The 27,075-nt window shown below is 47.4% G+C and overlaps 2 protein-coding genes across 3 annotated transcripts; one reads left to right on the top strand and one right to left on the bottom strand.

The window, feature by feature from the left end:
* Positions 1 to 762: 762 nt before the first annotated feature.
* On the top strand, positions 763 to 26,708 carry LOC118504729 (peroxidase-like). Its single transcript, XM_036039581.1, has 6 exons — positions 763 to 1,007; positions 23,173 to 23,378; positions 23,445 to 23,818; positions 23,883 to 24,633; positions 24,707 to 25,034; positions 25,110 to 26,708. The coding sequence occupies exons 2-6, from the start codon at positions 23,173 to 23,175 to the stop codon at positions 25,527 to 25,529; spliced, it is 2,079 nt and encodes a 692-aa protein (XP_035895474.1). The 5' UTR covers positions 763 to 1,007; the 3' UTR covers positions 25,530 to 26,708.
* Positions 9,613 to 11,480, bottom strand: LOC118504730. Of its 2 annotated transcripts, XM_036039583.1 has the most exons (3): positions 10,477 to 11,460; positions 10,278 to 10,413; positions 9,833 to 10,238 (listed from the first exon to the last, which is right to left on the bottom strand). In XM_036039583.1, exons 1-3 carry the CDS (start codon positions 11,344 to 11,346, stop codon positions 9,859 to 9,861), a joined length of 1,386 nt encoding a protein of 461 aa, XP_035895476.1. In that variant the 5' UTR covers positions 11,347 to 11,460; the 3' UTR covers positions 9,833 to 9,858. The 2 variants fall into 2 exon arrangements, with proteins under 2 accessions (XP_035895475.1, XP_035895476.1); XM_036039582.1 differs by having other exon boundaries at positions 9,613 to 10,413; positions 10,477 to 11,480.
* Positions 26,709 to 27,075: the final 367 nt, after the last annotated feature.

Raw genomic sequence — 27,075 nt, 5'->3', positions numbered from 1 at the left:
TGGAAAACCTAGACAGTAAATCTCAAAATATTAAAGTAACTTGATGTAGTCAATAGGCATTAATTTAAGGCGACGATCGACCAGCCGGATGCGATACTATCACATAGAGCAGCTATAACACAACTAGTAGACGTTTCCCTTAATTCAACACACTCGTTCTCTTTCTCTCTCTTTCTCACTCACGACTAAACTTCGGAGTTTTCCACGTTCCACGCTCTCACAGCTGAAATCTTTCTTCGCAAGTTCAATCAGTTACATTGCACATTAATTCACTACTTAACTACCTCCGTTACAGTACACGCTGCTCTCTTCTTTCTCTCGCCGGCGTAATGTTTGGCGCGCATAAATTTATAGCACGAACGAACCGAACCGAGCGGTTCGTTTTACTCTCGTTTTCATTTACCCTTCCCCCGTATGCGCAAAGCCCGCTCTGCCACTAAGCCTTCGTCGATCAATTTTACAATCGTAGCCAGTCGGCCGAACCGAAACTCCCGACCAGAGTACGAGTGTGTGTGTGTTTTATGGTAACCGTCATCGTTGAGATTTTGAAAATGTGTGGCGGCCACGTTGGGTGCGAACGAACGGTTCGGCTAGCGATTCGTCGGGAGGGTTTTTTTTAATGCTTATGCTCTCTGGCGGCTGAGCCACCATTGCTTTACACCGCCGCCGCAACGATTCGGCCGAAGAAGAAAACCTCGGTTCGGCTCCGCCAGCGTTGGGGGTCGTGGAAAATAAGTGGTCCGCGTATAAAACGGAGCAAACGGATCCGTTTCAGTCACAGTTCGATCTTGGCTTCTTGGCACGCACAGCGGGTGCTGAGAAACTAGAGACCACCCTTTCGTCCTTTTTGTTTCCGCCGTCTGTGCTGCTTGTTTTCCCCCCCATCGGCACCATTTACACAGCGCACCGTTTCCTAGTGCAGGAGAGTGAATATAGTTCTGGTGTGTTTGCAGTGGGCCAGTGTTTGCTTGTGCAAAATAGCGGATTTACCTACGTATACGAGCAAGGTGAGAACAACGGCTGATATCTTATAGTTAGGGATTCTAACTACTCAAGAACAATTGTTTGGTGTACGAAGCGAGCAGAAATTGAAGCGTGGATTATAAGAACTGGATAGAGTGATACTTTAATTTCTGAAGGAAATTGTTAAAAGAGACTGCTAAAGAACAATTGTGTGAATTCGAACAGGAAGTGTAATATGTACAAAGTGAGCCAAAAAAAAAAGGAGAACAAACTCAAAAAGATCTGTCAGTGAACCAGATCACAGCCATAAAGTTCATGTTCTAACTGCAGAACATTAAACGCACTTAAGGAACAGATCCGAACCTTGCACCATCGCAAGGACACCCCCCCGAAAGCAATAAGGAACCAATTTTACGATCGAATGATCTAACCTAAACCCCAGAGCTCAGCATCAGAGTAAAGTGCAATTTAGCAGCAAACACATACCGAGCACATGTTTTCGGTTTGCTCCATTGACCCGCTCCGGATTCTAGTGTGAGTTGACCTGAGGTTAACTTGAACTTGATATCCAAGGAACGCTTCGGCCGTCTTGTATCGGCGTAGACAACATGGTCTACGCATCTGCTCATCGATGCGTGTTAATTTAATCGGGAGTATAGACGTCTGATGGAATGCCTTTGTTTGCGTTCGTATTAGCGCCAGATGCAGAGATGAAGAGATAGTGGTTGTTTTTAGCACCTTGCATGCATTTTTTTTATGGCGGTGGCTAAGATGCAGCTTTAATGAGCTTCTGAAGGGTGTTAGATTTCGTATCGGGATGCTAAAAAAGAATATAACTGCTTTCTTAATCAGATTTTATTACAACGATAGCTGATCGTTCTAGATAAATGAGAAAGCGTTTTTCAAAATCATTCACTTGCAGCATCTCAGCAACTCGCGACAATGTAGTTTCTAATGTCGCAATGTCACACACGCGTACCGGACAGCAGGTTCTGTCCGAACGGAGCAGGTTTATGAAACCCGATGGCGGAAGTCTGATATACTCATCCTCCAATCTAACAAGCCTAGGAAAAAGTGAAACCAACAGCTCTACCGAGACCGGATCTTCATACCCCTCTCGAGCCTAAGTCTCCTCTTGCGACCCTCCATCCGATCCGTAGTACGGTGTGTAATTTGCTGATCATCAACAGCGATCACTGACGAAGCAGCGATTTGTTGCCTCCGGCTTCCCATCCTCTGCCCCTCGGACGGTCTCCGGCATGTACGTGAGATGTCTGGGACGATAGCGATTACCTTACCGTTTTCACAACAATAACACAAGAAAAAGTACGCCACTGTACGTGTAGGTGGAGCTTTCCCCGAGTACTGGTTTGGGGGAGGCTTTTGGGATGGGGAAAATTATATCATCGCTTTAATGACCCACTGCCTCCCTGGTTATGTTTCCTCGGTTCGCACATGCGTGTGAGAATTAAGATGCGAAGCTAGCGAAAAAAAAAGGCTACGAGACACACGCACGCACAAAACGACCTTCCTGTGCGCGATTTGGAGCTGGCACTTTCAAAGAACGGTTTTGCGCTGACTCATCTGAGCCCGGTTGTGTGCAGCGAAGAACAACTTTCACAAGCCTGCTGCTGCCAGGGCGCGTTCTGTACGGTGGATGATCGGAAGCCGCAAAACCGGTTAAGTGCTTTTTCGGATACTTTTCACCGGCGAGCGGAATTGGTTCTGACGGTCGACAAAACCGTTTCAACCGGGGCAAGGAAACCGGATGGTTACGTCGACGACACGCAGCTATCACGCGCGCTCGCGCAATGGCAATCACTTGTCGCCGTTGGCTGGCAGTAGATGGGACCTTGGCGTGGCAAGGCCAACGCTTTGGTGCGCTTTCACTTGCGCAGACACTCTCGGTGCGCGTCTCGGCAAACCCCCGTCTGTCTTTCTCTCCGATGTTGTTGTTTCCACCACAACTCAAGGTCCTGTTCTGGAGTTTGGATGCTTGCGAATTTCATAATCCGTCGAAATAAGGGTTCGGAGTTTGTTTGGTGGGCGTGAAGCTCGGGGAGTTGAAGATTGGTCTTATGGAATGATGATTGTGCGAGAAATTGTCCGAGTGCGGACCGTTCGCGGACACGCACTTAAACGCACGACCGGAGCAACTTTAGCCAATGACAGGTTAACGAATGAGGGTCACCATTCAAGAAGGATTGTAAATAAACAATGTTATTCACCCCTCAGGGTAGGAACCAGGTTTCGAATAAAGGCTCCGAAAAAAAAACAAGAGAGAATAGTTTAAGTAGTTGTGCGTAAAACAGGTTCACTATTTGGTTTGTTCAGGTAGTGCGCTGTGTTAGCCTTAAACTGTCAATCAAGGAATAATATTCATTAAGCACATTTGGCGTCAACTTGCATCATCATTGTGTAATAGGGGTAAAGCTGCTGGTGTTTATCTGCCTATCAAGATTTGGGGCCCCTTCTTTCCGATGGATTGTTTCGTAAAAGATTATCTTTTCAGGTGTGCTATCAAAGTCTCAAAAGTTCAGTACTGTGTGAATTGCACGCAGTTTTAATTATACTTTCCCTTAGCTTCGCGATCGCGATCGTCTAACTGCATCTGCCTGTGATTAGGGTGCTATCTCGGCACCCTAGCGTTACCCACACTGCTAATGCATCGCTTATGTAAAGCGATACTGTGCTGGTTAGCAATTTCTCACTGATTAGCCAAACTTTCCCGTTTCGAGAGAACCATAGTGCAAAAAGCCATTCGCCACTTTCGCTTCCCATTTGGACGACTGTCAATTTTTCAATTCAGCCAAACTGTAGCCGGCCCGATGATTTGGGTTCGCAACATAATCACAGAGCCTGACTGACTGGACTGATGAAGGTTCGAGAGCCCATATATCAGAAAATAGGGTACCCCCTGGCCTGGTGGTCAGATAATCACTCAAACCCTACGCACTTTTGACAAACGGATAGAAATTAGAACTGATCGGGTAGCCAGGCACTTGGAGTTGGAGCGGGTGTGCAAATCACAGCCTTTGCCATCTGAAATGGGCCATTAGTGACGTGAGGAGTCACCGAACAGGACGAGCCTGACGCTTGTTTCACAATGAATACAGCGTCGTTCGTTGCGTCATCGTTCGCAGTCGAGCGATTCTTGAACTTTTGCTGGAACTAAATGTCCCGTGTTCGTTTCAGCAAATGTTCGATTTCTGCTGAAACCGTAACCGTTGTACTTGGTTTTGTGACATCGATGCAAATCGAACCGTCCGATCGTACTGCTGTGGGGGTAGGTAAATTGCAAAGTACGCCGACTCGTTACGCTTGTGTGTTTAGCCCTGTCCAATACCGATGGTCTTACCGATAGATCGCGATCAGTTGTGACTTATGGGGTATATTGTCCAGCGGGAGTAGTTAACATTCCTGCGTTAATATTTACACTGCCGAGCACGCGGACTACGCACCAAAATTAAGGTTCAAATTGTGGAGCTCCTATTTTCTTGCGAGCTCCTCCTTCGGTACCAAATACGGGACGACGCAGTGTGCAGTGCCTGACGCCTATCAATTACTACATCGCTTCACCGTCTTCAATTGGAGCAACGCTGCAAACGTGCACACGGCGTGCGGAAAAAAGATGTAACACTTCAGTTAGCCTTGGATGGTCCGGGGACCACCTAGACCCTTTTCCTTCAGGTGGTCTGACGCGAAGCTTACAATTTTCATCAGATTTTGGTCTTTGGCCGGGGGTACGGCACACTCTCCTCTCCAATTACAACAAACGCTGCGTGTACTCGCTGGGAGTTCCCGGAATGTGGAAACATTTCAATCATTTTCATAATAACTCAATTTAAAAAATGCAGCTCTAATGAACCTTTGCAATGCTTAATTAACGAACATTCCGCCGTTTAATCTACTGCTGCTGCGGGATCGAACAAACTCGCATCTACATTTGTGGCGCATCTGTGTCAGGTACAGTCCGGGACACCACGGTGTCTACAAATTGGAATTTGGTGTGTTTCGTATCTAAGTTGGTATTCGAGATGCATCGCAAACTTTGCAGTTTGAAATCAATTCCCCGTTTAGAGTGCTATTAATTGTGATAATCAAGTCAATTATCGTCAGGTGATCGCCATCGCGCTCCTGATCTGATCGGTCACAGTTCGTTAAAGTAGGTTAGCGGTTAACGTGTTGTAATCTTTGGCATGGAAGGCACAATGAAACCGACAGGTACGTCACGCCCTTAAATGTGCTCGCTCTTCAAGATCCCGATCTTCAGACAAGAACGCCACCACCGTTGGGGACTACATCAATCAACGGCGAATGCTCGGTTGAACGCGTAGTGGAGACGGAAGCATGGTCCGTTTGCTGCTGTCACTCATTTAACAGCAAGCATTCCAAGAATTCTCATTCGCATCGCAATTGACAAACGGCACTCAGAGAGAGCAGCAAAAAAAAAAAAAATTCGATTGCGGCAACGGTAGCGAAACGTAGCCGGCGGTCCGTTCGTCGCGGGTTGGTCACCGAGCTGGTGATAATTACCTCTGCCAACACAATTGCACACTGTGGGCTACTAAGCGACGAAAGGGACACTTTGTCTAATGAAGAACCCGACCCTGCGTTCTCACCCGCCGGCCGTTCCTTACATCCTTGCGCATTCTGGGCGGGGAACTAGCGCGTTTTGATTTCGAAAAAAAAGCTCACGCAAAAGGGCTCACACGAAAAACGTAACGTGTCGTATGGGGACACACGGCACGCGATTGCTTAAGGAGGCCACGCTCACGACCGTGCTGAGGCGCCTTTTGTCCTACCTATGCGCGGTGCGTGCGGTGAGCAAAAGGTTTCTGACACGCACGCACCAACCATTCCCCAGCGTGTGACGTCTTAAGCAAGCGAGCTGAGATTGATTAACGGGGTTGGTTGGCCCTGTGGTTTCGAAGGAACAAAGCTACCCAAAGGGTTCCAAGATTTTCGGCACAGGTCACTCCGTGTGGGCCTGTTTCGCAAACAGCAAAGCTGTCACGTTTCTTAATGATCGATCAATTTAGTGAGGGCTTTTTAATGTCCACCACCAACTAATGGGTAGTAAATGATCGAACCACGCGCCACCAGGGAAGCTGCAGGGGTCTTTCGCGAGCTCACGCTTGCAAGGCAATGTTAGGGCGGAGAATGTGTCAGCAGAGTTGTGTAATAATTAGAGCAAGTGCAGCCAGCCGGGTGGGTGGACATGCATTCGCTGGACCTGTCAGCTCGGCGAGGATTAATCCATCCTTCGCGGATGGAAGTCGGCGAACGGGTAGCTTCCTGAACCATTCAGCCCTCCTGCGAGACAAATGGTTGGTCATTTTTTTTACCGCTTCGATGCGATGATGTGATTGACATGTTCGCTATTCATCTTCCGTCAAGTGTCGGCGGCTTAAATAAAACTTTCACATCGCCCAAACAAGTCCGTAAACCGCAGCCACATTACTCACCCTACAGCATCAGCGTAATTCACCCGCCCCCCGGTATCGGTCCAATGCGATATGATTTATTGACTTATAAATTTTTCAAACCAATTTTGCGCCTGTAAGATGTACGATTTCGCTTAATGCAGCCTTTTATAAAACAGCACCCGCTAGGGGGCACTCTCACCCCTATCAACCAGTGGTGGTGGTTTTGCTCCAATTGATCTTGTAATGTAGCTTGGACTCTCGCACTGTTTGGCATCGCTGATGATTATGGATGTGTGTGGTGGTTTTTTTTTTGCGCACGGTCGCACTTCATACATTTTTCATAAATCTCACAACTGGTGTGTGTGGTTGGTGGATTGCATTGGGTTGAGTCAATCAGTCAGTGATCGCCCAAATTTGCTCATTTAAAAAGAGCTTTTCTTTCCATTGCGACTGCCGGCAGGGGTAGTTTAACGGATCGATGAGCAAAAAACTGCCCGCAATGCCACGACATTGCTACGCGGCAGTTCAATGCGAAGGGCGTGTGGCTACTCGGCGGTTACATCAGCCGGATGCCAACCGAATCCTTCACCAAAACGATGCTGATCGCTGCATCGGATCGTAATTTAATTAGTTGCTCTATAATCGAGCCGCAGCGTATCATTATTTATCATCAGTACGGTTTGTTAATTTTCTTCAACTTTATCAGCAAACATCTCGCATTTTTTTTAACTCCTGCTGCTGAGTTAATTGGTTGATCTTGTCGGGGGCTTTTTTCCAACTCACCACGAGACAATAAAAGCGGCACGGTGATAAACAGACACGAACATCACACAGCATGAAACACCCATCTTAAATTAGTTCAATACCACACATATTTAGGTTGCTATACCTCTTCGCTGTTTGCAAAATGATTAGCTCTACGCGTTTCACAGCTATAAATTCTCGCCTTCGACGACCCCCCGCATTAACGCTAATTAGCTTCAATGCCGTTCTCCCGGGTTACGGCTAGAAACGCAAGCAAAATAAAGAGAGAAAAAAATCAAACAGCATCACTTTCACACGACCTCAACCCAATCACAAGAAGGGTAGTACAAGCGCCAACAACAACAGCATTTAAAGAAAAACACAGCAAAAACAAACTCGCAGCATCCATCCACAGACACAATGGCCACAAATTGATCGTTCAAGTTTATGTGTGGCTTCATCCGTCGCTCTCGTGTTGCAGTTTTCTTTGTGTGCCCTATGGCACACAAACCTTCAAACCAAGATCGTAACAATTTGCCCACCAAAAACGATCGCGATGCATATCGCACTTCGGAAGCGCCCGTGCCCGTGCAGTTGTCATAATTTTTCACGGTTTCCGCAAACCGTTGTTCGGTGGGGCCAATAGGCTTGTTTTTTTCGCTCGTTTCGTGCCGTGTGCGATCATGACATTCATGATGTGCCGCCAGATCAGCTGGTGTCTTATTTCAATATATTTTTTGCGAACGATCTACGTGCATCTTCTCACTGTCAAGACCGGAGACCTTTTCCATCAGCTGCTAAATGCCACAGAAAAATTGCGATTTTTGTAGAGTCGCTCGATCGAGCAGGTCTAACCCACGTTGACCATATCAAAACTCACCAAATGTGCTGCCTTTCTGTGTTGCACAAATCACACAGAAAGCGTAAAACAATAAAGGAAAAACTCATAACAAACGCTATCGGGCGCGAACGCGATCAAAAGACTTCAATGCTTCAGCAAGCGACGAACCCCCTCAAATACGTAAGGAAATGCGTTACAGTTTTATGCACGAAGCATTTCGTGCTGGTATCGGTACGGTACGGTGCAGCAGGAAAGAATGATCGCGGGAAAAGCGAATCATTCCGCATCGCAAATTGATTACCCTATGGGGAGGTGGTATGGGAGGTGGCATGGGCGACTGGCAAGGAAAGTAAAAGCGTTGAGAAGGAACCTTGATTTTGTGCGAGCCACTCCGAGCGTGCGCGCCATTATGCAACCCTGGCCCCTGGCCGGGGGGTTGCTTCCTTCGTCCGCAATTCGTTTATCGGATCGGTTTGACGGGGTGATGGCATTCAAGAAACGTGCCACTGCATTGGGTGTGAATTTTTAAGGCTCGCGCTTCCGATGCTTCAGCGGTGCCTATAATTGAGCCAAATTGCCGTGATGCTACCGTCCGCCCGGATTGGTAATTGAAATAATAATTCCTTCCGGAGCGTTCTATTGGCTTTGGAAGCGAAATGTCAATCGGTGGGTAAACCAATTTAAATGCTAACATACAAAAGAGAAGGGCATTTAGCGTGATGCTTCACCACTACCGTTTATGGAAGAGGATATACAGAAAGGTAAAGAAAAGAGATAAAACATATAAATTACGAACAAGATGAACACAAAACAGAAACAATTCAAAAGAGTGCTTAACGAGTGAAAAGTGGCAAAACAAACAAAGAAAAATTGTAAAATTATGAAAAAGTACATAAAATAATGAAGTAAATAATTAAGCAAGCCAATATAAAGCAAACATTGGCATAAGGAAAGGTGTTTCATAAACAATTGCAACATTTTTCTTTTGGCCGCTCCCACCTTTTAAATTGCAATACAAGAATTGTGAAAATACGCGCTCATAAATTTTGGCTTCTTCGGGGTGGACATTTCGTTCCACCCTACATGATGTGTGTTTTGCGTGGCGTAACGCATTGACGCCGGTTACATCGCCACTCCGAAAAAAGATGTAAAAGTGTGTTGTGCTAAATCACAACTAATTATGTTCCATATCGACTTGCGACCGTTGCAAACTGGTGAAGGGAATCTTGTGATCAAGCCGAATGTTTGAACATAATAAGCGCTAACAAAGCGTGCCTAACGGATTTATGGCACTTTTCACCAAAAAAACAACTTTCGTGTGGTAAATTGGACTTCTATTGTATAAGAGAGATGCGCACTAAAGCAAAGTGCTTTAATAAATAAATAAAAGTGTAATGTCCAGAACACCGTCCGGTTCGATCAACTTACGGGTGATGGTCCGAGAAGAAATGGACAAATAGTGTCATAAATGTTATTCAATGGCGCTGGACCAGTTTTGATTGGTGGAACACAACCGAAACACAATTGGGACGTCGTCACATTGCATAATGAGCAAAGCACCTCATTCGAAACGGAAATAGCAGCAGCAGCGAACTCCCTGCCGCGAGTGCCCAATGAGTCTTATTAGCGCTGGCTTAACCCACCCGGCGTGCTTTCTCTCCTTTAACCTACCGCGCCGGAACTCGCAGATCAAACTTTCTCTGATTTATTACCGATGCTGGTAGGCTGGTGTAGGCTACCATGCGTCAATCGGTTCGGTGCGTGGCAGCACCAGCAGCCGGTGCACAAGTAAGTAGCATATGACATGGCCGCACACGCTGTAGGTGGATTAAATAATCGAATCGCGCTCGGCTCAGCACACCGGAAAGCGTCTATTTGTCTTTACTTCTTTTTGCCTTTTTTACCGGCCGCCTTTCCCTTTCCCTTGCCGGCCTTGTCGCCGTCACCGGCCGGGATGGCTGCCGCCGGTCGGTTCATTTCTCCGGCCGGTTCAAACTCTTCCTCCAGCACCTGCATGCCACGCGATACCTTGGGACGTATTTCTTGGGAAGGACCACGCGGTGTTCGCAGCTCGATTTCCACCTCATTGCGTGGATTGCCTTCCGCGGAGGTACGCTTGTTCTTGCCGAGCTTTAGCACGAACACATCCACGTTGGGGTCGTGCCAACCTTTGCGGCAGATTTCGATCCCAGCGCAGTCCCGTTCCACGTGCTCCGGAAGCGCCTGCAGTCCAACGGTACGGGTTGGCTCCGGCTTTTTCCGGTAGTCTTCCACCGTTACGGGGGTTGTTTTTTTGGCCACCATAAAGTCACCGGACCAGTGATACGCCGGGTACTTGAGGGTGCCTCGGATGATGGGAAGCTTACAGCCGTTAGCTTCGTGTCGGATGTATTCCTCCTTCAAGCCGTACACACCATCCGGAAGGGTAAGAGAAGTCTACAGAGCGAAACAGATAAAATGAGCTGCTGTGGACCGGACACACAAACTCTTCGCACTTACCCAACATCCTTTCGTGCAATCGCTACTATCCTCGCCATCAATGCTCACAGCAATGTTCGCATCCTTCTCCACCCGAATACATATGGCGTTTCCGTTCAGCTCGGCAGCATACTCATCGTACGGTTGAACTTCCGGAACGATTTCAGTTCCCACGATGCTAGCCAGACTTGCTTTGGGAGCTACCAACACCTGATCGTCTTGATCCTCCAGCGTTACACACTGCACGACAGGTTCGTTCTCCATTTTGTAGCACGTTACCGGCTGTTGCTGAACATCACGCCCTCCAAACAACACCTTCTGGTTGATGTTTGGTCCCAGACAGGAAACTCGAATAGTGAGGATGACCACCCCAACCACTACATTTCCCGTTTCCACTTCGAGTGGATACGATGCCTTGAAGGTATTGGAAACGGGCTTGTTTCGCTGGGTTTGCTCCACCACACTGGACAACATCGATTCTTGTGAATTGTCCTCCTGTGGCATCATTCCATTCTGAAGATCGTAACCCTGCGCAAGTCCAACCAACATTTCGCGGGCCGGTTCTTTCCAGCTTCCGACCAACCTTTTCACCCCATCCGGACCCTTCTCGTGGGCCGATATGCGTAGTTCAAGCTCTTCCTGCAGCTCCAGCGTTGGATTGTACGCAAACAGGCAGTTCTCCCCCGTTTTGCGTACCTCCATGTCGAGGGCAGAGCCGAAATCTTTTTCGCAAACCTCACACCGTACCAGGTTGGAGAGCTGGAGACGGACGCAGAGCTCACGTCTTACCGTACCGGAGTCATCTTGAGCCGCCTCTGGGCTAGAATTTCGAACGTCCGAAAATAGATGCAAATCATCGACGATTACTTCAAAGAGGAATATGTACGCCATGGTACAGGGAAAATTTGGTTCGTTTGGCGGGTGACAAAATGGTCGCGAATTTCGGGAAAGCAAAATTTTGGGAAATTTAGAACAACACACACAATGAACAGTACAAAGCGGACAAACTGAAGGATGGATTTTACTGTCTAAGCCTACTTGATCAAAACGCCATTTTGATTCTGCTTTCTTTGGTAATTTCTTTCCCAACGAAATGTCCTAAAATGCGTCTTTTTTCTTCTTCCTTTCATTCCAGGTAAATAAAAGGGGATCGAGAAAGCCGACCTTTGGTCGCTTAATACGTAATTTAACGTAATCCGTGTCACCGTAAGTGGGCACACACGCGTGCCAGTTCAACTAATCAACGTCACATATCTCACCACACATCAGCGCAGGATTAGTTTCGAATCACGTGTCGATTGGCTCAGCCAGAAAACAAGAGACCCACAACCCCTTTCGGAATTCAGAGGTTAATCAATTATACAATCACACACTCACACACGTTTCCTGCGCTCGGTTTGATTGATATTTTCCACAATTTCTGGAAAGCGAGCGGTGTCCAGCGTCACTTTCGCTGTCCCGGGCAACCAGAAAAACGGGGCTGAAATTGCTCTAAATTACCGGTCACCCTGGGCACGCGATATTATGGCATCGATGCCGTTACAAAGTCTTGCAGGAACTTTCCACGAAAGACACGCCACCAGAGTGTACCTGCGCTTACACTACGATCCGGCCGTGTTTTCACGATCACTCATTTTTGCATTTCACGAGTCATCATAATTTTTCGCACGAGAGCTTGTGATCTGTGTTTTTCAATCCCCGTGCAACCTCCAAAACGCTGTGTCACGGAAAGTGATAGTGCGCGGGTTTGTTAAAATTGGAGCTGTCGTGTGATTGATTTTTGCATGTCCACGATGTGTTGTACGACTGTCGCATGCAGCGAGGCTTCAGCTTTTATCTTATTAAAAATCCACCAATAAATAATGTTCGCGTTGATTGACAGGTTTGGATAAGTCTGTCTTTTATGCAGGTAGCTGAGGAATTGGTATTTTAATTGTACCGCCCAGGTGTTATTGAAGCATATAAATAACCGCTCGATTTGGACAAACAATCGACATTCCTTCGTCAGGCGACATTGTTACCTCGGTGATGGATGTCATAGCATGTCACTGGCTGTGCTGCTGAACGATTATTAGAATTGATGAAGCACAACAAAGCTTTCAGCTCGTCCATCACTTCCTACTTTAGGCATTACAATGCCAAACTTTTAATTGCGGTAAAATTCCTTGTTGTAAATCAAAATTCCATCCATTTTGTAGCTCCATTTGTCCACCGTGAGCCGTTTCGAATTAATTCTTCCCTTCACAATTGTTGGTTGCTAGAGCTAGAGTTGGTAAAATCGATGACCCACTCTCTGAACCGGTACGCTGGCGGCCCACACCCATTCATTCTAATCACGATTTCTGTCAGCTGCCAGCTGCTAACCTCTAGGAGCGGGGCGGGTCTTGCCTTACTTTGTTGCAAGGAAGTGACCAAACTGTGGCACTCACCGCAACGAACAAGATTACAGCCGATCATTAGTACGGTGGTGGGGTGGCCAGGTCATTGAGATCGATTAATTGGTCGTGCGTAAAACGGCGACAAACAAACAAGCACTCGTCAAAACCGCAGGATGACAGCACGACTGGTCTGGAGAAAAATCGTTCGCAATGATTTACATTTGAACGGTTTCAGCTCAAAGAAGCTTTTCTGAAGGCTTCCTCTGCTTGCGGCACAACGATTTATAACCGAGATCGCCCAGTCACCTTTCACCCGGACCAATCCAAGGTTTGAGTCTACTGCTGCGTACGAGGACACTCAGAATTATCGGCTCGACCATCGCCGTTGGAAATTGTATCCGTTTGTCATTTATCTAACGTCGGTTTTTTGGGAGCACAATGCAACGTTTTGATGTGTTTCCTTCGCACGATCAACCATTTCCGTTGGTTCCGATCATTTCGATCGAGCTTCCAGTGTGAGAATGTAAAGTTGCGTTACGCAATTCGGTGTTTGATGCGAATTGTCCAATTAGAAAAAAATGGTGTGTTGAGGAGAGTCTTACTCATAACTGAGGCAAAACCTTTAACCTCGGGCAAATGGCGATGCAGTAGCCGCAGCTTCAGCAGCATTGATTGACCGGAAGTTGCTGTATGCAGTTGTTACGTTACGCGATCGTTTACTTGATCGAATGGGTTTTATACATTTTGCCCTGCCCGAACCCTGCAATCTGACGCTCGGAAGGAGCCGATAACAGCGACGCACGACGGGCAACACTTTAGACAAATTGCTTTCCAGAAATGGGGGGCGCCCTGGTACCCACTACATGTAATTATGTAGTACCGATCGAATAAGGAAAAGCCACGAAACCGCGAATGGGTGAAGATGTTTGGTAGCGATTGCTGGCTCGGTAATGATAGACATTACGCGCCGGGATATGGATTGGTTGGTTTGCATCTCTTATTTGTACTAGGTTTTGTACAATAATTCCAACCCAAGCAGCGGTGAGTTATCGCTGCAATTTTGTTTCTACTCTAGCCCTATCTTTATAGGCCCTATCACACAGCTGGTAATGAGAAACTGGAGACCGATTGTTAAGCGAGCCGTGGCACACATCTGGATATTGCAATATAAATTTCTGAGCAAAAATGATGAAAATTCAACACAACCCTTATCAAACCGTGTGGGGCATCTTGGTGAGAATTTACACGCGGTGAGACTTTTCTCACCTTTGCCCATTGCGTCCTTCTGTGGGGTGCATAAACAAATCTCAGATCATTGCACCGCGTACGATCGTGTGCATCTTGTGAAAGCAATTACTTTCCATGCTAGCCCAGTTTGCCAGCTTGCGAATCACCTCCCAGTGCGGTGTTGTTTGATTAAAGACAGTCAAACAATCACTATTTGTTTGTGGCGCTTTGCAAATCGACACACGAAAGCGCACGCCAACACGTGCCAACTGGGGTTTTGCTGGTGTTCCCAGTTACCAAAAACGCCTCCGACAGCATACAAAACTAATCGGTCTTTCGGCCTGTTACCAACCGTGGGTAACTCGCCATTTGTTTTGGGCCTTTGCCCAATATGGGAATGTAGGCACAGGGCATACCCACCCACTGCACTGGGCTCCAAAGTTCCGACCATGCGTTGGATTGTATTTTCCGGATGCCGTTGTGCCAAGCGGTTATGACATGGGACCGGAATGCAGTTGGCAAAACTCCGCGAGCTCCAGCGCTTTGCCAGGCACGATTAGTGATTTGTTAGCATTTGGTGAGTGCGCTGGGAAAGTACGGGTGGTTTTTCTTGGTTGGCGTTGGACCGTGTGCAACAATGTTAGCAGCGTAGTTTAGCATATTTGAATAAGTGTGGCGTGTGATTAGTGCAGGTCACCATTATGGCTTTATGGAACTATTGACGCTGTCATTTGGTTTGCAAGAGTTTGCTTCCGGGAGTTGCAAATGTAGTTTCTTCCGTATGAAAATGATCTTTTTCTGCTGAAAGTTATCAAATTTAGTAAAAAGAGTCTTTGGTTGGGCAATTTTGAAACAATATAGCAGCGACAAGAGAACTGACAGCACTGACAGCATACAATCAGTAGACAGCATGGCGAACTACTAATTAAAGTTTAGAGTGCTGAGTTGAGTTCTTTTGCTAAATTAAAATAGTTCCACAGTATCCAACAGTCAAATTTAACAGCCAAAATTAAAACGAAATTTAATTTTCATTTTGCTACATGGAAAACAGTTTCCTCCGAAAGAGGAAAGTGTGTCACGTGGCTACAACAAAAAAACAAACACAACCGCTTCAACTTGCACCATACAATTGTGCTTAATTTCTATACAATTGCTATTTAACCAGCCAGCCGAGTGTCACAACTGCATCCGCCACGAACAATACGCACCGACGCGATTCACAACTCGATTAACAGTTTCCACAAGCTCAAGCCGAAGAGGGCTCAGTTTGCTAACGGTGCGCGATTTTGCGTTAACAAGCCATGTCCACCCGCAAGCGAGAGTGATGCCTGAGCTACACTTCAATCTAAATCGCCACTGTCGCAAACGAGCTGCATCATCGCGTACCGCGACACAACGTTTGAGCGGTATTGGGGCAATCCTTTCATCCTTCGTTAATTTTCACCCTCGGTCGCCGAAAGCTAACCGGCTGTTAAGCTCTCGCAAGCAAGCAAGCTAATAATTTGGGATCATTTTTTCCCTGCTCTTCTCCTCGACGTGTACATGTGTGCCCTAAATGGCTACAATTGAACGGGTACATGCTTTCTGTCTTGCACAACGTAAGCCCACCTGAAGAAGTTAAAAGGACCGAAAGATTCCTACCACCCGTGTGTGTGTGTGTTCGAACGCATACTCTGGGGAACCATTCGGACACCTACCGAACCAAAACTGGGTGGCATCTCGCTAATGAGTGAGCACATTTTTGTTCCACCAGCTGTGCTTGAAGGGATCGAGGGGGGGCTACAGCAGCACCACAAGCAACGAGAAGTAATGCCAATGTCAGGTGGCCAATCTCGTCTATGAACGGCGGCAACACGCTGGGTTCGATGTACTAATGCGCCCACGAACGGTAGAGCGAGAAGGGACCGTGCTCGGCGATTTTACTGATCGTCATCGATCGTCACTGATATTGATCTTCACCGATTGAAACATAAGCGGTGAGCCATATCGGTGAGGCTCGCGACTCCCCATCGAGCAGCCGCATGTTTATCGGTGGCAATTATGAAGAAGATTATCATCGACACCGTTCACCGCGTGGCGTTGCTGCTGTCATCTCCAACACATCATTACAGCTGAAGGTAAGAGGAACGGGAAGGAGTGTGAGGAGGTGTTGTGATAGGTTGATTGATCGGAATTGAGACGCACCGGATGCCGGTGATTTATGCCGGTACGGTAGTGTTTAATGTCTTAATGACATTAACGATCCTCTTAACGTGTTGTAGACGATACGGAATGATGAATGATGAGAAATTGACATGAGGAACTGAGCTACTGTATCAGGATGTATAGATCGTTACTAAATCAAGATGGTGGCAAATTGGAAAGGAATTAGTTCACTTTACACCGAGAAGGTCGCCGCTCTACATTTGAATAATACAATAACGATCGTTGCAAATTCGTATGCAATTGTTATTCAAATTGTAAGCGCAAAATGTGATTTAATGTTTTCCTCAGCTCGTACCGTACGGAGCAAGGCCGTGGAATTGATTTATGGTACACCTCGTAGCACTTGCCGTACGTACAGTGACCTCTCTCGTCTGCACGGCTGTACTTAGCTCCCCCGAATGCTAAGCCACACTTGACACTGTCTTCGTAACCAGAACCTGTTAGCCAACCCTTAAAACTCGACCAAAGCTGGCCATTAACATTGGACGAAACAAAAATAAACCCCCCCTGGTCTGCACAGGCTTTTCAGGCTTTTTTCTCTCGCATAACCCACGAGCAAGTGTGGAGCTTTTGAGCAAGCAACATATTCGTGCCAACACGCATTGGCGTGAAAGCTTGGTGCTTGGATTTTTGCACAACATAATTCTCGGATCCTGGCAGCTTTTTTTTACGGGTACAAGGTCGTGACGAAGAATGTTGCTGTCCCGCTAATCCGAGGGAGCTAGAGGGTTTGGTAAACAGAATTTACCAATCGCGATCAATCGATAGAGTGGACTGATGTGCACGGTGTCTAAAAACTGAAGGAAACCAACATCTCGAGCACCCACCGATCGATCACTGAGGAGGATCGGGAATTACTCAATCTAGAGCGGCTAGAGCGATGATCCACTTGGACACGACGAAATGCATTCGTGATCGTGAAAATGTACACAAAGTGATGGAATGGAAAGAAAAGAAACAGCGCGAAAGACATGACTAGACGACCGAAGTGTGTAATACCATCATCGAATCTGAATGTGCAGCATCAAATTCGAATGGTCGGCGTTGGTGATTGTAAAATTTGTTTCATCAAAACAGGAACAATGTACCCAGTCGTTTTTTTGTGATGCAATATGAGGTTTGCATTACAATTCCTGCTAGTGTTGGAAATCTTAATTCTTATTTGGTAGTTTTGGATGTCCAGAGGTAGGCAATGTGCAGGAATGGAGATGGATTAAGGTGCACTAGCTTGGAGTCACAACTCACAAAGATGTCTGCAGTATAGTCGGTGAGTCTGAGCTCTATTGGAAGGCATAAGTTGTAAATGAACAAGCTGAACTTAACATTGAACCATTTTATCTCAAGCCAAGGCGTTCCTTTACTGCAATGCCAAAGTGGCTAACGGCGAGTCATTGACCACCTCGGGCACTACTGTCCGAAGGGGGTTAGTAACGATGTAAACATTCACAAAAACCTACAGCTCCAAATACATTCACGACGAAAAACGGAGGTTGGTGTGATATTCACGCACAGCGTGTTAAGCACCGCTCATTACTTCATCATCATCATCACCTCAAGATTGTAACCTGAAGAGCAACCGTAGTGTACCTGACTCCCGGTACCACCATTATGGTGCAAATTACAGGCTCGACCATGTGTGCGATGCGAAAACGCTCGATCGATGATTTGTTCGCAAGACTCATTAGCGTCATAATACGACACATTTAGCAACTTGCGTACGTGCTCAGGGTCCGGACCCCCAGTGTCAGGATTCTCAAAATACTGCTACCAATTTGCGAAGCATTAGAAACGGAATCTGCAACTGTTCAATGTTTAATGACATGTGATAATTGGATTTAGGTGCCGACGCTTATGCTCGGTGCAATACACCTTCCGTACGTCCTTTCGGTTCTGATCCGAACTAAGCTGATGCCCCCGTGGTATGGGGAGTAATTAATAATGTAACGTGGAACATGTTCATGATACTGCTGCCAGTTTGGAATGGGTTTTCTCAGTTCTTGGAGCCGTAAAATGAACCATCCGAGGAGCTCACGTACCACGATGCCCGGTGGTCTAACTGTCAACCCCATATACCATCCATCGATTCGTACCCGTTCGCGTTAACGATCGCGCGGAAAAACCATTGGTTTTGCTTTTCCCTTTTGGTAAATTGCGTAGCAAGGTTGAGCGTGGTTCTGCAGCGAGCGTCGGCCTAGCCCGAAGGTTTGAGCCGAGATGCCCGCAAGTCTTAGGCCAGCCAACGGGGCAGCAGCTGTCATTATCATGTCCTAGAGAGGAAAATTGACGGTCGCCTCGGTATGCGCTACCAGGCATGATGTAAGCGACCCGCCGACACAAATCGTTGAGCGATCAGGTTGTAAAAGCATTTCTACACCCGTGACAATGGTTAATATTTGCTTAATATTTACCAGTTTAGCGCTTTGGAAAGGTAACAGGCGTCTGTGACACAATAGGGTCCGTATCTTTGTATCTACAAATGTTGTTAACAATATATTAGAAAGCACGAGCAAGGCACACGCAGGCACACACCATAATTGCATTTAAGTGGATCTTAAAAAAAAAGCAAAAATCAAGATTAATAGTACCATGCGCTGAGCTTCTGTGTGTGGAGTACCTAGGTACTCCCTTGGTAGACAGGTGGGAATAGCAACTCGTTTCCCGGTGAAGTTGTAAGCAATCATTTACACTCCCGTTCGGCCTGTCAGCTACTAATGGAACTGCCGATCGCGGCTGCCTGAACCGGATCACACAAACGGAGCGTAACTTAAACCTTCGCGTGGCTTTATCAAAACATTCGATTGCGTGAGACGGAACCCCTTGTGTATGTGAAAGGATGCCTAAATTATGCTGCTCCTAGCTGATTCGGGAGACTGTTTTTGGAGATGGTGTACAGAAACTAGTTCACAAGCGGACACAAACACCCGGGAGGCCTGATGAAATTGTCCTCTTTCTATCTTTCCCTTCACCGAACAATCAATTGGCGGTAAACAAGTTGAAGGTTATGCTAGTGAAAGTCAAATGCGACCAAGCGAAGCGATGGCGGCATTCCATTAAGAATGCACGAGTCCGAGTTCTCCTCTCCGAGGATTGTCTAGTGGACCATTGTGAATGCCACCGATGTGAAACAATTCCTTCGGGGGCGAGGAAAGATTTTGCTCGGCATGAGAAAATCTACCTAGTGCCCGATAGCATCTAGACGTGCCGTGATCGTGATCGAGATTGGTACGGCAGCAGAGGCCGGCGTCGATCACCATCCGTCATTCCGGAACCGCTAGCTCCCAAAGGTACCTAAACGCCACCATTTACTAATCTGACTGTTACTGCTTGGCGGCGGCGATCGTATCGGATCTCAATCCATATCCATCGGCTAATTGGAGGTTCATACCTCCCGTGCTACAACCATCACACATATTGATCGCATTAGCATTAGTGTGGGATAGATAAACTGCTTACTACCTCATCTAGCGACCTCGGCGATCGACCACACGCTGGCGGGTGCGACATGATCTTGTCCAAGGTCGTAAAACATCATGCGACATGCTACAGCAGCACAGTTGGTGATCTATATAGGTGTCAAAAATTTGAGACCCCCCATTAAATTACGGTTTTAACTCAATCTATCGTGCCGATTCTTGGTCGCTCGAGCAGCAGTCTGCAAAAAGGCGGATAGAAACATTATATTCATTCGTCACATCAATAAAGACACAAATAACTCTATCAAATCCGCTTCGCTTTTGCGATAGGTAGGAAGCGAATACAAAAAAAAAGACAACCACCTCACCACTCGCCCAGGATAATCAATCTCCTTTCAAGTGATCGGGTGTCCGGTTCACGCTGTTTTAGCCCGGTAGCAAAACCAATCGCGTTCGCTACGATTTACAAGCTGCGGAAAAACTTTAAATTAATTAACGGCGCACGAGGCGTTAGCGGGCTCGGGCGCTCAGGACAGCAAAGAATGTAGCGGACAAGCATAGACAATACGTCCGCGTATGCTGGGAAGGGTATGCTACCGGAGGAGACGTTTAAATGTTGCCTCTCGAACTGCGAACGGTGCCCTTCAGATCACCATACCGAGAAGGTTGGTGCCATGCTCGGACGGAGGCTCTCTTCGACGATCGTAAAACTAATAAACCATACCCAGGCACTATAATACCCGGCCAAGAATTGCTTCCCGAGTTCGTGTGTCCGTTGGAGTCGAGTATTACATAATTTGTTTCCCAGTGCGATCACTCCATTCACGCTACCCCGTGGCACGATTCACAACCCGGCCAAGACCTGGCAAGATTCTCGGAGCCCCGTTTTGTATATGGTCGTATTTCTTTGTCGCGCACTCAAGGAGTTTGCACTACTTATTCCCCGAGAGGGCCCATCCGAGTTGCACATGGAATTCAGAGGGAACAGGGGGTGTGAGTTGGGGGAGTCATTGTGCATGGGCACGAAATGCAGGCGGCCACAGAACACCATCCCAGCTGAACCAGAATGCCACCGAATGCTGTGATCGCATCGAATGTAGGTTGAGCATGTTACTGTTGACGGGGTTCCTTCGTCACCTATTGCATATACATAACAGCTTCTAGCTCCAGTGCTACGTAGAAGGGAGCTCTATTCGATACTTGAAGCTCCACGACTTAAGCTCCGGCAAGCGCTTTCGATGCGAAACGACTGATAAAATGTTCTTTTCTCCAGTGGTTTCCCACTTGGTTCGGTTTGCAACAGTGCATATGCACGAGTTGCTCTTTTGCATTCGTGTCTCCCCGTGTTGGAAACAGATTGAGGACTCCTTCAAGGGTTGCCGTGCTGAAAGTGAGCACACCCGCGCACTCTTAGCAGCGAGTGAGTAAGGTCAGTTCGAAGTTGCTTGCTTCCTGAACTTCGCCTGTGTTGACTCGCGAGTCTGGCCAAACAAGTAACGATTCGTGTCATTATCCATCAAACTAATAACCTTATGCAGCACAAACAAAGCATAACTCAGGTAGGTGAGCATAGAACAAGAATTAATCATAAAACCACAAAACCCACAGTCGACTGCGCTATGACTCCGCTAGGTGGCTTAGAATTCAAACAGACCGACACCCAGTTTGCCAGAGCACTGGGCACTGAAAGGAGAAGTATAATGGCATCGCTCAGTACTCACGTCCTTCGAACGCGAGATACAATCAATACCCGTACCATTATTTGGTTGTTTGACCAGGCCTGGGCAATTACGCGACCCATTCTTACTGATGATAGAGCCAGAATCATCTCTTCATAATCAAAAGCAAACGGGGACAAACGGGCGTGAATCACGCACCAGCACAGGCCCGGTGAGCACAGAAAGAATTAAATTCAATCTTCAAGTCGTCGCCGTACGATGATGAAAGTCTGAAGGTCGCATGCACAATCGACCATATTGCATTGGGGCTATTAGAGATAATTTTGAAGTGTACGCTCCATTTAAGGAAGGAATTCCCTAGTGGGCGCTTTAAGCAAACCCTTTGCAAGTAATTAAGCACCGAAAATGATAGTCATACATTTGGTTGAGTGTCGCAGGTGTGACGTTCCTGTGTACGTGCATGCCAATAAAATGTGTACTTTATGGCGTACCGTGACCTTGCGACACGATAAGTAGTTGCAGTAAATGAAGTTCGCCCCGTTTGAAAGTATCACTTAGCGGAAGGTGATGGGAAAGCTTTTCAACGGTACTAGCAGCTAATAGTGGCTGGTTTGAATGTCGTTTGAAGCAGCAAGAGTGTCGTTTAATTCACTCTTCACTGTCAGGTTTTTATTGTTCCTAAGCCAGGTTAAACCGAGCCGGATAACTAGTGGTGTTGGTAAAAGCACGAGTAGAACGAACGCGCTCCATCTCGCACTTTTGGGTTCGAAACTCGTCCTCCCAAAAATTTAAAAATTCAGCAAAGAGGTGTTTGAGTCAAAACAAGCTCAAGGTATAAAATTATGGTGGTGTGGTGTGAGGTTTTGCAGTCTGTTAAAGGAAGTAATTTAGAGCCTCGGCGACTTAGGGGTGTTACCTTCCTGACCCAACAGACTACCCATTTTGGTAAGGAGGAATTTATTATCACCCATTGCAGACAAAACTGCACACATGCTCACGCAAATCTATTCTACTACTACTAACCTTAAAACACACACACTTACCACCACCGGATAGCGGCAATTATATTTCACAAACGCGCTGGGGTAATTGATAAAAGCGCACGCGAACGAAAACGGTTGCAAACGTGCCCCCAAAGCTTGTCGACATTGAATAAACATGAACTCCTTCGAACAAACCAACCCTCCAGCTCTCTAGCTCTCTCTCTACAGTAGCAAACACACCCTCTTCCCATCCATTGAAACGCTAGAACGAGAATTGAGGAAAAAACTCAAAGGCGTTACTCTGGCGTGTTTTAACACTGTCGTGTGTGGACACATTGCCGTAGCTGGCGGGAAGGCACACACAACAGTAGGCGCGCAGGGTGTCCAAGTTGTGGTGTGCGCACCGCAAAGATCGCAAGCCGGTAGATGAATTATGAATCTGATTTTCCATTTTGAAAGAATGCACCAAACCGCCAACGGAAAGCACGTGATAGTGGAATTTGAATTACCTCAAGCCAGGTGCTGTTGTGGCTCCGGCTTTGGTGTCTTACTACCACACCACACTGCGAACTCACCGCTGATTACCGCTGATTGTGTTAAAGTGGATCACAGCAAACAATCAATTGCATTTCTCATCGGGTGCTCGTGTCTGTGTGTGTGTGGCAATCGTTTTGACATTTGAGGTCAAAGTGTGTGATGTATGAGAAAAAAAGGTGTACAAATCAAATGCACTAGGTCTGGTTAAATGGTGGAGAGAACACTGTTCGATGTAATTGTTTCCAATATTGAGCCGGCGGTCTAATTAGATGTGATGTTTGTTCTCTCTTTACAGATGATGCTGTTTGTAGTAGCATCAGCGTTGATCGCCCTTAGCCAGGTCGATGCAGTGAATGTGGCTACCTCGTACAGCGTGGTCCACCACGATCAACCGGCCGCACAGCCCCGTCTGCTGCAGAAGTCGTCCCACGTGTACGCACCGTCCGCTCACGTCGTTTCTGCCAGCCACTCTTACAGCCATGCTGCCGCCCCACACTACGCGTAAGTGACAGCTACATTTTTAACGCCCGCACCGTGTTTAACCGGAGATTTATCTTCCACCTGTAGCCCACTGGTCAGCAAAACCCGCTACACCGTTCCATTTCTGAGCGCACTGCAGGCTCAACCGCAGTGTCCGGCACCGCCGACCTGCATCAAGTCGCGCTACCGTACACTGGACGGTTCGTGCAACAACCTGCAGAACCCGACCTGGGGCACCCCGAACCGTCGCTATGGTCGTCTGCTGACGCCGAAGTACGGTGATGGCATTTCTCTGCCAACCGTTTCCGTTACCGGACAGGAGCTTCCGAACTCGCGTGTTGTGTCGCTGGTTGCGTTCGGCGAACAGGACATCCCGGATCCGGAGTACACTCTCGCCAACATGCAGTGGGGACAGATCATGACGCACGATATGAGCATGCAGGCCGGTGGTACCCAGTCGAGTAAGTATGCAACAGCATGTTGTCGGAAGAAGATCCCATCCTTACTGGCGTTACTTCTTCGCAGAGAAACACCCGACCAGATGTTGTACCGATGATGGCAAGCTGATTGGCAAGGAGCGCGCCCCGAGCAGCTGTTACCCGATCATCGTCCCGGAGCACGATCCAGCTCACTCGCAGACCGAAACCGAATGTATCAACTTTGTCCGCACGCTGACCGATCGCGAAGATCAGTGCACACCGACCCACCCGAGCCAGCCGGCCGAACAGCTAACGACTGTCACCTCCTATCTGGATCTGTCCCTCGTGTACGGTAACTCCGATCAGCAGAATGCTGGCATCCGTGCCTTCACCGGCGGACGTATGGCAGTGGTCGAACGTGACGGATATGAATGGCCACCGAACAACCCGAACGCCACCACCGAGTGCGAGAACGAGTCGCGCGACGAGGTTTGCTATCTGGCGGGAGATTCGCGCGTGAACCAGAACCCGGGACTGACGATCATGCAGATCATTCTGCTGCGCGAGCATAACCGTCTGGCCGATCAGCTGCAGAAGTACAACCCGCACTGGGACGATGAGCTGCTGTTCCAGGAAGCGCGCCGCATCAACATTGCCCAGTACCAGCACATCAACTACTACGAGTGGCTGCCAATCTTCCTCGGCTGGGAGAACATGGTCAAGAACCGTCTGATCTACCGTGTGAAGGGTGGCGAGTACATCAACGACTACGACCCAAGCCAGGATCCCTCGGTGCTGAACTCGCACGCTACTGCCGCCTTCCGTTACTTCCACTCGCAGATTGAAGGACGTCTTGAGTAAGTAGCCCGATTTAAGGAGGTGTTTAAGGACAGTTACTAATCTTGTTCGCACTGTGTTTTGTGTTTGTAGTTTGGTATCGGAGATCCGCAAGCCAACTGGTTCGCTGCGTCTGAGCGACTGGTTCAACCGTCCCTCGATCATTGAAGCCGGCGATAACTACGACTTCCTGACGCGCGGTCTTGCCACTCAGCCCGAGGAACTCACCGACACGAACTTCGACGCCGAGATCAAGCACTTCCTGTTCCGTCGTGGACGTCCGTTCGGTGGTGATCTGCGTGCTATCGACATTCAGCGCAACCGTGACCATGGTCTGGCTGGCTACAACGATTACCGTGAGTTCTGCGGATTCAAGCGCGCCTCCACCTGGGAAGATCTGATGGATCTGATTTCGCCACAGGTAGCTATTGCATTTCGGTGCTTGGTTTTCCGCAGAACGATCTAATGACGGTGTGTTTTTTTTTCGTATCTGTAGGACGTTTCGAAGCTGCAGTCGCTGTACGCTAGCATTGACGATATCGATCTAACGGTCGGTGGTTCGCTGGAGGCTCACGTCAACGGTGCCCTTGCCGGACCGACCTTCCTGTGCATTCTGACCGAACAGTTCTACCGCACGCGTGTTGCCGATCGGTTCTTCTACGAGCGCGGCGATAAGGATCTGGCCTTCACCCGCGAACAGTTGGCCGAACTGCGCAAGGCTAGCATGGCCCGCCTGTTCTGCGACAACGGTAACCACGTGGCGTCCATGCAGCCAAAGGCGTTCCTGCGAATTTCCCACAGCAATCAGGTGGTGCCCTGCCAGCAGATCCCGGAGGTTGATCTGTCGCTGTGGAAGGATCTGTCGTACGACAACAGCCTGAACTCGTTCCACTATTTCCACAACTACAAGAAATAGGAGCGTCGAAGCTGAAGATGAACGCGAAAGAGTGTAGTTCCGCCGCGCACCAACTCACCTCTCATGCACACGTTTTCTGCACACCTCGCACCCACTTTTCTGACCGGGTGCCTATCGCACCTGTTGGCCTCACTATAGCAGTGCGATCAAAGCGTTTCGCATGGTTCGTTAGAATGGGTATGCGTGTGTGTGTTTTCGTTTTTTTTTTTTTGTTTTGGCCAGCGCTCTCTTACACCCTCTCTCACCCCCCTTTCATCCCCCTAAAAAAAATCGTTGTGCGCAAAAGCGGTTTACGCAACTGTTCGCACGGGGAAGGCACGCTTTTTGAGTGATATTGCATGTAGCGAAAAATCTAAAATACTCTTCTCTTAGTGCACATGATCGTTGATACACACTATCGGTATCTCGGACCGCGCATCCATGATCGACACTGCATATTTTGTGCACTAATCCCAGCATTCACCATCACCTGCCCAGATAGCAATCCGTGGTCGTGCTGCATCGTCGTGTGACATTTTCTCATCTTTTTCTTGTTGGAATGCCCTCCCACCCGTTGCAGCACGCGCCCTGGTCCCCGGCTCCTCAACAGTCACGCATTTTCGCACCCTCTCCCAATACCAAACAATCGATTGCCAGTGTGTGTAAGTTAGAAGAAAGTCCACTTAAATAGGAACCTTGTCGTCGGTTTTGTTTGTATTTGTTTTGCCATATTCGTTTTTCCCGGTCACCAGATATGCTGATCGCGCCGGTTCAGGTTGCAATTCCGCTCCGCAAAAATGTGCACAGTGTTTGCTATTATGAGTTTTTTTTTATTGTTGTTGTTTTCAAACGATCACATATTTATCGTGCATCATTTATTTAGCAATCAAAACAGCATCCAACGTAAACGTTTGACAAAAAATCGAGCAGACTCCAATCGATCGAAAAGGAAAATACTGAACACTACTCACGCTAGACTCCATACAACTTTTTTCCAGAAAGGAACTGATTATCTACTGATCACATTCTCTCATCCACACCTCTCCGTACTTCTTCATCACATTTCTTCAAAACCCCTTCGTCCTAGTGTAGTGGTAAAACGAAATAGTGTTATTTAAAAAAACAAATGAAATTATATTAGCTGTAGCTGTATGTTGTTTTGTGAATAAAGTTTCCTAACTTAAATTTATAAAAATGAAATTAAAAGCGAGTGGTTTTATTATTTTTGTACGATATTTTGTGCTGAGACAGTGATATAAACTATACTGTGATCAATGACTGATTCATTTTTTTTCTGCAGAGCGCTTGATGAATGGCTGAGTCTAAAAGTGTTTTGGACATCATATATCCGAAATTGAAGGAGAAATCTGTGAGATATATCTAGATGTGAGATATATGGGAGATCTTCACCTACATCATCTAAGGTTCATGTCTGGCAAGGACCACCGAATATATCAGCATTGCTTGATTTTTCTTGGAGTCATTTGAGTCCTAGGAGTAGGCGGTCCCCTTGAAATGCACGGTTGCTCTCTTTGATTAGATGCTTGTTGCATAAAATTATTGTCCG

Source organism: Anopheles stephensi, chromosome 2, assembly GCF_013141755.1.
Source record: "Anopheles stephensi strain Indian chromosome 2, UCI_ANSTEP_V1.0, whole genome shotgun sequence".
In the NCBI taxonomy this organism is placed as follows: Eukaryota; Metazoa; Arthropoda; class Insecta; order Diptera; family Culicidae; genus Anopheles; species Anopheles stephensi.
The sequence above is the reverse complement of the archived record's forward strand: the minus strand, read 5'-3'. Positions and strand labels throughout refer to the sequence as shown.

What these genes read in the sequence shown, in the direction of transcription:
- LOC118504730 (XM_036039582.1), bottom strand. Translation starts at nt 11,346, where the DNA reads ATGGCGTACATATTCCTCTTTGAAGTAATCGTCGATGATTTGCATCTA. An exon ending in ATTGCACGAAAGGATGTTGG is followed by an intron (nt 10,414 to 10,476) that starts GTAAGTGCGAAG and finishes TTCGCTCTGTAG; the next exon opens with ACTTCTCTTACCCTTCCGGA.
- LOC118504729 (XM_036039581.1), top strand. Translation starts at nt 23,173, where the DNA reads ATGATGCTGTTTGTAGTAGCATCAGCGTTGATCGCCCTTAGCCAGGTC. An exon ending in GCTGCCGCCCCACACTACGC is followed by an intron (nt 23,379 to 23,444) that starts GTAAGTGACAGC and finishes TTCCACCTGTAG; the next exon opens with CCCACTGGTCAGCAAAACCC. An exon ending in TGGATCTGATTTCGCCACAG is followed by an intron (nt 25,035 to 25,109) that starts GTAGCTATTGCA and finishes TCGTATCTGTAG; the next exon opens with GACGTTTCGAAGCTGCAGTC.